Raw genomic sequence first — 11451 nt, forward strand, 5'->3', positions numbered from 1 at the left:
CCTTAGTTCTGCCTCTCCTTTCTGCTCCTCCTTTACCTCAGCCCCACCCCTTCTCTCTGGGTGCCTACTCCCTGGACACCTCTCCTAGCCCAGATTGGTTCTTCCTATCTACCTTGCCCCCCTCCTCCTGCTGTGCTCCAGCTCTGCATTCTGCCTGGCGTTGCTTTACTCCTTGCTCCATACCTCAGCACTTCTCTTTTGGTGGCTGCCTTCAGTCCCTGCTTCCTCCTGCCACAGCCTCTGCCCACCTGGAATCTCCTGGTCTTCACTCCCTTCTCCCAACTCTCGTCCCCTTTTCTCTGGAATTTCTTCCTTACTCTGAAATCAAGGAACCTACCACCACTCATATGTGTTTTAGGGACTCTCTGGCTTTTTTTTTTTCCCCAAGTATTTAACATTAGCTGCTTTTATCCCTACTTTTCCCTCTCTGGGTGAGGAGAAAGGATTGTGACTCTTGCTGTAGCTTGGGACCTGGCTAGCCTAGGGAGACAGGCTGCCAAGATTTCACAGTCATTTCTGCTACTCCTTTCTCAGAATCTTATACTGCAGCCTGTAGAGATAGAAATTCAGTTCAGTGGGGGTATCATACATCCAAAAAAAGGAAGTAATAACAAATTTAAAATTGATGGTAGGCAGAAAAGTATTTAGAAAAAATTACAGTCCTGTCATATGTTATCCCAGACTAACTTCTAGCTAAAGAATTAAAATGTGTAAATAAAGAAATAAGAAAATATATTTCAATATTTAACTGATCGCTGCCTTTTTCTTACAGACTTGTATGATTTCTTTATATGTTTTGCATAGGAATCCAGTCCTTTGTAGGATGAATGTAACGATCTTTCCTCATTTTGTATTAACTCATTTTTAAAATGATATTCTTACGTGGCTCATCAGTTAGTTCAGTTCATTGTGGTTTGGAGTTCAAATCTCTTCTCTTCAGTGCCATTTCTGAGATTTTTCTAGCCCGTGTCTGTGGATCTTCTAGACCTGATATTGTGACTGAGGCGACAACCTGTCTGTAGATGTACAAATCTGTGAATATTCATTTAGGCATTTGTGTGAAACGAGGTAACTTCCTTTGATTCACATAACCTCTGCTGTCCAGTTAAACTGTGCAAACCATTTGTGAGTCTCTCTGTGTAATTTCTGCAGATCTTAAGGTTTCTGACTCTTTTCTTCATCTTCCACATCTTCCAGCCCACCATCTTCCACAACAGTGCTTTGAAGCAGCCTGCTTTTTAGAGTATCTCCATCCTTTGAAGGGTCAAGCTGTAAAAATGTTCCACATGAAAGAGGTTTTGGATGACATCTTGAGGAATCCCCAGCTCATTCATCTACATGATCAAGAAGAAAATCCAGAAACCACGCCCATAAGAAACCCAGAGGTTCTGAGAGTTTCTCATCAGAACTTTAGGTATTTTCAATCCCTGTCGGTGACAGGGCCTCACCAAGCTGTGAGCCAAATCCAGGAGCTCTGCTGGCGGTGGCTACAGCCAGAGATCCACACCAAGGAGCAGATTATGGAGCAGCTAGTGCTGGAGCAGTTTCTGAACATCTTGCCAGAGAAAGTTCAGATATGGGTGAGGTCAAAACAGCCCAAGAGCAGCAAGGAAGCAGGAGACCTGGTGGCAGACTTGATCCAAGTATGTGAGGAGGAAGGTGAGAGGAGGGACTTTCTGAACATTTGCTGTATGCCTGGCATGTAAGAGGGAGCTAAATAAAAACTTGTTAAATGAATGAATGAATGAATTTTATAATCTCCAGTCTAATCTGCCTAATCTTATGTAAAATGAAAGAAACTTGAAGTTTGGTTTTTGCTTTTAATGCTATTTTCTGAGAGTATGCCTTCTCTCTGCTTTGTTCCCTGCCCTTCCACATTTCATTTTGAGCCTAAACTTTAGTGTCAACACAAAACAATACACAGTCAAAAAAAAAAAAAGAGGGCATGCAATGTGGGAGATATGAGGCCTGAAATTTAAATTCTGTCAAAATTTGACTGGTCTCTTAGAAACTCAGAGTTACTAGACTGGAACTAAGGGCATTTCAATGATGATAGAAGAAAGCCATTCACTCCTAATAGCCCTTTGAATGAGATTGATACTAAAAACAAAGCTGAATGAAATTGATACTAAAAACAAAGCAATGTTTATATTATATATATATATAGAGAGAGAGAGAGAGAGAGAGAGACAAGGAGAGAAAGGCAAGGGAAAAAGACTGGGATGTGGACCATTGGAATGGGTTGATTACATTGAAAAATATAAACAAGTAAATTTGAAATAAACATGAGGGTCTTGTATGGCTGAATGCTGATGTATCAAGGATTATGATTAGTCCAATTGTGTGCACCTGCATTCATTAAAAGAATTGTGAAGATGCTAATAGTAAAAATATTGGACACTTAAAATGTACTACATTCTAAATATTTTATAATAGTGCTTTACTTCTCTGAGTAGTTCTTGAAATAGGTATTATCCTCCTTCTACAAATGAGAAGACAGGCACAGGGAGGTTGAATAACTTACCTGTGAAAGTGTTAGTCGTTCAGTTGTGTCTGACTTTTTGACCCCATAGCCTGCCAGGCTCCTCGCCAATGGAATTCTCCATGCAAAAAGACTGGAGTGGGTTGTCATTTCTTTTTCCAAGGGATTGTGTCTGAGCCACCAGGGAAGCCCAACTTGCCTGTGGTCCACAATTATTAATAGTAATTGGCAGTCAGGATTCAGACCTGTGGCTGCTTCCAGTCTGTCCTCTTGTTAATCATGGCTGTTATACTGCCTTCAGTGGACGTAGGGCATATTGTCCCACAGAATTTTTAAACTTGGTCAAAGGCACCACCTTTGATGGAGCTGGAATTCAAGGGAAGGGAAAGAGCTTGCTAGGGTATGAGAAAGAAACTATAGAATAGTGAAAGATACTCTTGGAAAGAGACCACAAGCAAGAAAGGACTTCAGGTTTCGTAAGGGAAGGTGGTGGTCGTCTTCTAGATCCCTGAGTGAAAAAGATGTAATAAGAGTTGTTGTGTTTTTTTTTTTTTTTTAATGCCTGTTTTGTGCTTCACATATGTAATGTTTAATCCTTACAGGAGCCCATAGAATTAGAGATATTATCATAATTTTCATGTTACAATTGAGAAACTGAGGTTCCCTGGTGACTAAATGGATGGTGAAGCTAGGACCGTTGATACGAATAAAGAGGGAATGTCTGTTTTATTTGGAAGGCGCTGAAAATCAATGGAAGCATTTAGGGGTGGGAGATAACCAAACCTCTTCTCTGGAATTGCCACACTGAGCTGAGAAATGTTTTTTCGGTCTTGTCATAGGAAGTGCTGCTTCCGCCCATGGCAGGTGAGGGATTGGCAGGCTACTCTCTCTGTGGGTGCTGCCAGACTGGACTCAATGCTATGGTCATTCCTTTCCCTTCTAGGTTTCTCTCTTCAGAACTTTGTTCTTGCCGAAAAGAGAAACACCAATGAACACCAAAAGGAGGACACAGAGATGTCTGACAGTAAACCATTTGTTACATCTCAGGTGAGTCAGGTTTTCTTCTGACTTAGTTCTCTAGTATGAGGAGCTCCCCCTTCTGATTTCCAGACCTCCCCTATCTAATTAAACTTCCTCATTTCCTTAAAGTCTTTATATAAACTTTACCTAACTGAGCCTTTCCCTGGTTTCTGTATCAGAATTTTCTTCTGACTCTTTGTATTTGCTTTCCTGCTTTTTCTCACACTTACTGCCACCCCTACATACCATATCTTTAATGTTTTCTCTCTTTTCTTATCTCAGGAATAAATTTTTCATTGTTTATTATTCCATTTTATCTCCACTTTTGACTTAATCAAAGCAACCCTCGTGTGATTTGTACTATTATTATGCTCCTTTTTATATATGAAATAACTGTTGTGAATTTTTAAAAATTTGCTCCTTAATGTTCTTGTTAAATCATGTTTTGAAACCTAGAAGAAGCTAACATGTTGTGCTTCCTTTAGAAAAAAATTGATGGGTGGGGGAAGGCGTTTGACAATTAGGAAAACAAAGTGTTTAAATATGCTCCTTGAGGGAGAGATAAGGGGAAAAGGATTGAGAAACGTTCTAGATGATCTGTTCCTGAGAATAGCCCTCTGTCCCTACAGTGTTCATGTCAAGGATCCCAAGTGAAGATGCCCACAGAGACTGCTGAGGTAATATAAAAGAGCTTGTAAGTGGGTGGATTATGACAAACTGGGAGGCACCTGCCCCATCAAAGGGGCAGCTGTGACTCAGCTTCAGCTAATGGTGCCATATGAGAATGTGAACCCAGATCTCTAGATCTTCTGACTTTTTAAAAAGAAGTAAAAATATCCAAATAATATGAATTACACCAATATTTTGGTGTTGGCAAATTTTGAAGAAAGAATAAAAAACACATGTGAGCCAAATAAACCCCTCTATAGAAGCTGGGCAGTCAGTACATGCTCTCTAGTTCATTGATCTGCATAATGTTTCCATGAAAACACAGAAGATGTATATCAGTGAAATGGGTATCATAGTCTTATGTAGTCTTCCAATACCTGCTTTTTACATTCACCCTTCTGTTACCAAGAATGTTGCATGTAATTGTAATTAGTTTGTTATTACTGGATGATTATTATTATTCTGTGGTGTGATTATATGTGTGTTAGTCACTCAGTGATGATGGCATCTGGTCCCATCACTTCATGGCAAATAGATGGGGAAACAGTGGAAACAGTGGCTGACTTTATTTTTTTGGGCTCCAAAATCACTGCAGATGGTGACTACAGCCATGAAATTAAAAGACGCTTACTCCTTAGAAGAAAAGCCAAATAAATAAATTTAAAAAAAAAGAAAGAAATAGGGTTTTCACCAGCCCACCCTGTTTACCTGTTGTTCAACTGACTGCAAAAACAACCCTCACTATTGTTCCTTCTCTAAGGAAAATCTGGCCAAATCACCATCTGCTGGGTTTGGGTAAACTCCAGGAGCTGGTGATGGACAGGGAGGCCTGGCATGCTGTGGTTCATGGGGTTGCAAAGAGTCAGACATGACTGAGTGTCTGAACTGAACGCTCAGTTGTGTCTGACTCTTTGCAACTGCAGGGACTGTAGCCTGCCAGTCTCCTCTGTCCATGGAATTCTCCAGGCAAGAATACTAGAGTGGGTTGCCATTCCTTTCTCCAGGGGATCTTCTCGGCTCAGGAATTGAACCCGGGTCTCCTGTGTTGCAGGCAGATTCTTTACCATCTGAGCCACTGGGGAGCCCCAATATCATAATACATTTATCTCTTCTACCGTAAATGAATGTTTGGGTCTGTCTTAGATTTTGGAGGTTATAAGGCAGTACACACGATCAGATGTACCTAGGAATAGGTATATTTCTGGACCCAAAGTGGTTTACCAATTTATATTTCCCTGGTGGCTCAGACGTAAAGCATCTGCCTGCAATGTGGGAGAACTGGGTTCAATCCCTGAATCGAGAAGATCCCCTGGAGAACGAAATGGCAACCCTCTCCGGTACTTTTGTCTGGAAAATTCCATGGATGGAGGAGCCTTGTAGGCTACAGTCCACAGGATCGCAAAGAGTCGCACACAACTGAGCAGCTTCACTTTTAGCATCTTTTAAGAGGTCTCAAAAGTCCACATTCTAAGATTTTCCTTGGTAGCTCAGTCAGTAAAGAATCTGCCTGCAGTGCAGGAGTTGGAGGTTCAATCCTTGGTCAGAAAGATTCCCTGGAAAAGAAATGGGAACCCACTCTCTAGTATTCTTGCCTTGGAAATCCCATGGACAAAAGAGCTTGCCTACAGTGGATGGGTCTCAAAGAGTCAGACATGACTGAGCAACTACACCACCACCACCAAGAGTCTACATTCTAGACAGTATTTGGTATTGTCAGACTTCTTAATTTTTGTCAGTTGAATGGGTATAAAGTCATACTTTGTCATTTTGAAATGCATTTTCTTGTTATAATAAGATTGGCTATCTCTTCATATTTATGAGCTGTTTGTGTTTTATGGATGAGTCACTGAGGCTTAACCTATCCACACTCACAGAACTTAAACCCAGAACTTAAACTCAATTGTGTCTTAGACAATTGTCTCTTAAACTTAGAACCAGAACTTTAACCCAGTTGTCTCTTTTTCCTGAAATTGAGGTATACTGCTCAGCTTTTATTTGCATTTTTCTCTCTTTATAAAGGAACTTAAAAGGATCTTTCTCCTCCAACACAAATCTCTAAAAATTAGCAGCAGGAGCTCTCTCAGAAATGCTCCTACTTCTCTCAGACTTCAAGACCAAAGAAAGATATACTTCTTTTTTCTCTTTCTTTTTTATGTTTTAAATTATGAAAGTATGATAACACATTTACAGGTGTCTTGGAGAGTCCAGAACAAAGTTACATATAGTTCCACTATGTGGTGGTTGGTGGTTTAGTTGCTAAGTCGTGTCCAATTCTTGTGACTGCATGGACACATGGCCTGCCAGGGTACTCTGTTCATGGGATTCTCCAGGCAAGAATACTGGAGTAGGTTGCCATTTCCTTCTCCAGGGGTCTTCCTGACCCAGGAATCAAACCCAAGTCGCCTGCATTGCAGGCAGATTCTTTACCAACTGAGCTATGAGGGAAGTTCCACTATAAATTACAATTATTTTTAAGTAGATAAATTAAGATTTTTAGTTGGACTTTCAATATCAAACTCAAAATTAATAGAATGAATAAAAGTAGGAGGATATAGTAGATCTGAAAAGCACTGTGAACCAGTTCAACAGAATTCAGATTTATGTAGTTTTCACACAACAAGAGAATCCAAATTCTATTCAAGTTCCCATAGACTATAAACTAGGAGACACTAGAACATATCCAGGGACATAAAACAAAGTGCAAGAATTTCATGGTCTGAAGGTATTGAAATCATATACAGTCTGTTCTCTTATCACTGTGGAATTATGTTAGAAATTAATACCAAAAGATATTGGAAAAAGTGTGACATTTCCCAAGAGAGATCTTTGACTTAGCCATTGAAAGTCTCTATAAAGTTAGAAGACTGAAAAAAAAACAGAGGATGATTGCAGAGAAGAAAGCATTTTAATGAGAAAGACTTAAAGGAAAGATACACTTCTAAGTCCCTGAAACCTTTGGATTAGAGTCTTTCTGCTTGTCTGAATGTCTGCTTCATGGTCAGTCCCCTCTTATCAGGCACTTTTCCCCTCTTTGGGATAATTCCGGATTTCAATCATTTAGGAGTATGTCTGGCATTTCAGGAGTTGGTGACTTTCGAGGATGTGGCTGTGCACTTCAGTCCAGAGGAATTACCCTACCTCAGTGCTTCTCAGAGGAACCTCTACCGGGAGGTGATGTTGGAAAATTACAGGAACCTGGTCTCCCTCGGTAAGCTGTGATGACCAGAATTGTTTCCAGACATTGGCATATGTCCCTAGTGGCAAAATCTTTGGAAACAGGCTTTATTGTTCTTGTGTGTAAATTTGCACTTTCCCTATTATCTCAGAGTCTTTAGAAAACAGGCTGGGAGTGGAGTTCCTGAGGGTACAGGACAGAACCCCCAAGTTATAAGTCTCCTTCTTCAACAGGGTACCAGTTCCCTAAACCTGACATTATCTCACAGCTGGAAGAGGAGGAGTCACGTGCTAGGGAGGAAGATGGGAGTCCAGTGACATGTCAAGGTGAGCAGTGAGACCGGAATCTTGGGGAGACAACCCTGCTCAGTGAGCAGGGGCTGGGAGCTGGTCCTCAAAGCCCACTCAGCTTAGAGAGAAGGCTGGTAGGTGCTTTTATGTGAGGGGCACATGTGGCCTCACCGCATCATTCTCACTCAGTACTTCTTTTATCTCCTCTCCGCAGCTCATCTCTTCTCTCCTGCTCAGTTCCAGGGAGGCCAGTTTCCCTATCCTCTAGTGTTCAAGCCCCTACATTCATTTGTGCCTTTCCCCTGACAGCTAGAAATCAGAGGTCTTTCCTCTCTCACTGAGACAAGCGAAAACCTTGGTGTGATACCACTGCTCTTTCCAGCCCCGCTCAGGGAGTTGACTTTATAAAGCACAAACTTTGGATCAGGTTCTTAACCACTCTAAAAAGAAAATCCAGACTTCTAGCAAAACATTTAAATCCGTCCCAGTCTGGCCTAAAAGTCACATCCAGCTTCATCTCTCATAGATACTCCTAACAGAACCCTGTATTACTGCTCCCCAGGACTCTACTTTTCATAGTTCAGTGTCTGCTCAGAATAAGCTTGCCACCCACTTAACTGCTTGCTGAGCCCTAATGCCTTCCCCTCCCTGATCTTTTTCTGTTCCCAAAAGAAATTAATTCCCCAAACTCTCCTTTTGTACATTTATAGCCTGATTAGAGTCTTTATACAGACTTATGAACATCCATTTGGATAACACTTTGCTCAAAATCGACGTTTAATAAATGTTAAGTTGAATGGGTAAAATGAGAGATTGAGAACCAAGAAAAGAGTTGGAATTCTCTTGCTTTATTCTGAGTGAGAGATTGTTGACCGGTGTACTCCACTGTTTCTTCAGTAGTCCTACAGAATTATGATAATAGGGGTTCTTTAAAAAAAAAAAAAGTGTTCCCTAACAAGATTAATTAGAGAAATGCTACCTCTTATATCTCCCCTTTTGAGATCTGAGACGCTGGTTAAGGGATCTGAAGAGTCCTACAGGAGTGAAAGCTGACTTGCATCATACAGTATTGCCCAGATTGACCTGACAATAGAATCCCTTTATGGCCACAGTTATATTAGTTCCTCCAAACAGCAGTGGTGTACCAAGCATGGTCTGGAAGTTTCAGCCAAGCCCCAGTCCCACCTCTTCTCTGGTTTCCTTCTCATTCTCCTCTCGGTGACTCTGGCATCTTCGTCAGTGTTCAGTCCTCCTAGGTGGTCTCTTCTGCCTCACCCTCACCTGTCCTTACTTACTCTCTTCTCCAGCCTTCTCCCACTCTCTCCTTAGGTTCCCAGAAAACTCAAACCTCTGTACTATTCTGTAATTTTTGGTCTTTTTCTTCTGTTTCTACTATAATGATGTTTCTCTCTGAGTAAAAATAGTAGAGGGCCTTTTACATTTCTTTTAGATTGGGAGGAACAATCAGAAACCAAAGATCTAACTCCAGAGCAAAGCCTGCCTGTAGAAAAATCATCTTCGGGGGCAGGAATAGAGGATTTGGAGGCAGGTGATTCCTGGTATACCCACACAGGAGAGTCTTCTGATGATCCCCTGGAGTCGCAACAGGTCAAGCCAGCGGAAGTTTTGAGTCCCACAGAAATGAGTGACCCGAAGACCCTTAATCAGGAAGGAAGCCACGAGGGTGATCAACTAGAGAAAAGCTTGGAACTTAACAAACCATCGGAGAGTCTTCCTGGAAAGGATCCCCAGGAGCGCACTACTCCTGAAGTCTGCACCAGGTCCCAGCTGGCCCACAACTTATTTTTCCTCCAAGAGAACAAACACTACAGATGTGAATTTTTCGACAGAAATTTTAGTACCCGACCAGGCCGGGAGAAACACCAGCAGATCCATACGGGGAAGAAGCCGTTTGTATGTAAACAGTGTGGGGAAGCCTTCTACCTCATGCTACACCTCACCAGACATCAGAAGACTCACTCAGATGGGAAGTCCTTGACCCAACGTGCAGATGTCTACGGCCGTGTGAGAATTCAGAGTCAGGACTACCACGAGTGTTTCCAATGCGGCAAAGCTTTTATCCAGGCTGTGCATCTTTTCCAGCATCTCAAAGCCCACGAAGTAGCAATGGCCCTGCTGCTTGAGTTGCCCCGAAACAAGATGTATTTGATTCGATATAAGCGACAGCACGACTACATTGGAGAAAGAGCCTGTCAGTGTTGCGACTGCGGCAGAAGGTTCCATCAGAGTTCACACCTCATCCAGCACTACAGGATTCACGCTCAGGAGAGGCCTTACCAGTGCCAGCTGTGTGGGAAGTGTTTCAGCCAACCATCCTACCTCACTCAACATTACCAGCTCCATTCCCAAGAGAAGCCCCTTGAGTGCCGTCACTGTTGAAAACCCTCCCGTCAGAACATTTCTCAGCATCTTAGGCTTTCTCCTGGAGAGAGACCCCTCAAGTGCTCTGAATGTAAGAGGGTCTTCCACCAGCCCGCCCACCTTATTAACAACTTGAAAATGTGTCATGGTGTAGTCAGAACACAGCAAGAGGTTGCAAGGGGATAGGACAATCTTTTTGCAGACGGACAGCACGTGTGTCAGTCACTGAGGCAGAAAACCTTACAGAGTATTTTTGTTGCATGGGAAAGAAGCCGATAGATTTTACCCTTCTCTGGTGGTGTCCACAGAATGGAGAACCTCGATTTTGACATCCTGGCAAAAAATTTGTGACTGGCAGGTGGGCTCCAGGCAGGAACTCTGTTGCCTGAATTTTTACAGGAGTGCTCACATACAATATCTTTACCACATGGGATGTATCAGCAGAGGGCATCGTAAAAAGGTTTCTGAGGTGTACCTATAGTGATCAATCCACAAAGCTGAAGCAATCGGTAATGTGTTTACATAGTACTTCATAATTTTGAAAACATTGTCATATGTATTATTTGATCTTTTAGGGAGTGCTGCACTGCACCTAGTTTGACGGTATTTATTTCATATTTACAGATGGAGCAAACTTGAAACTCCAGGTTGTCATTTGATTTGACCTGGGTTTTAAGTGATGAGACAAGAACTGAACCCCAGCTTGGTTTGGTTCAATTATTTGGTTTTTGAGAGTCCATGAGATACTTATTTTAAATCTTGATGCTCAACCCAGGTTTGTTTTATTTCTGCCACATCTTCTCTGAGGAAAAGTAACAGCTGTACTGACTGAAGCCACCTTCCTTTTTAGTAATTTCAGTGTTATTTCATGTTAAATCAGATGGGAACACTTGTAGTATTAGGGGATCAAAAAGATTTTTAAAGTGAAGTTCTGATAGCCATTGCTTTTACAATTTAGGATTAGATGAATTTTGGGGACACTGATCAGTGAAGTATATTTTTGCTAAACACTTTCTTATAATTGGTCTTGTAGATCGTAAATCTGCTTCTGATCAAATAGAATTTTTTGTAATTTTATATTTGAGGGTTTGGGGTTTTGTATTTTTGAAAAAGAAGGAGTATTTGAAAGCTGTTTCTGTTCTTGGACTCTGGCATCGTCAGCACAGCTAGCTTCACATAAAGTCCTATTTCTACACTGGGCATACTTCACTCAAAAGTATGAGCCACGGATTGCACTAAAAATCCCTTTCATACCATACTGTTCTAATGTCAAGGTTTTGCATCACCGACTTGAATGATGGTCAGATGCAAAGACATGGGAACCAAGTGGACCTGGTGTCTCAGAATCTGACTCCTTGCCTGGCAGGGTGGGTTGTGTCTATCGTTATTCACTGCCTTACTTTTTCTCATCCTGACATTTCTGATCTATGATG

General features: G+C 41.6%; 1 protein-coding gene across 1 annotated transcript; it reads left to right on the forward strand.

The window, feature by feature from the left end:
• The first annotated feature begins 1277 nt into the window (after positions 1 to 1277).
• On the forward strand, positions 1278 to 10036 carry ZIM2 (zinc finger imprinted 2). The gene is made up of 6 exons (XM_014481964.2): positions 1278 to 1659; positions 3426 to 3529; positions 4132 to 4179; positions 7253 to 7379; positions 7580 to 7672; positions 9087 to 10036. Exons 1-6 carry the CDS (start codon positions 1278 to 1280, stop codon positions 10034 to 10036), a joined length of 1704 nt encoding a protein of 567 aa, XP_014337450.2.
• Positions 10037 to 11451: the final 1415 nt, after the last annotated feature.

The sequence above is a fragment of the Bos mutus genome, chromosome 18 (assembly GCF_027580195.1).
Source record: "Bos mutus isolate GX-2022 chromosome 18, NWIPB_WYAK_1.1, whole genome shotgun sequence".
NCBI lineage: Eukaryota > Metazoa > Chordata > Mammalia > Artiodactyla > Bovidae > Bos > Bos mutus.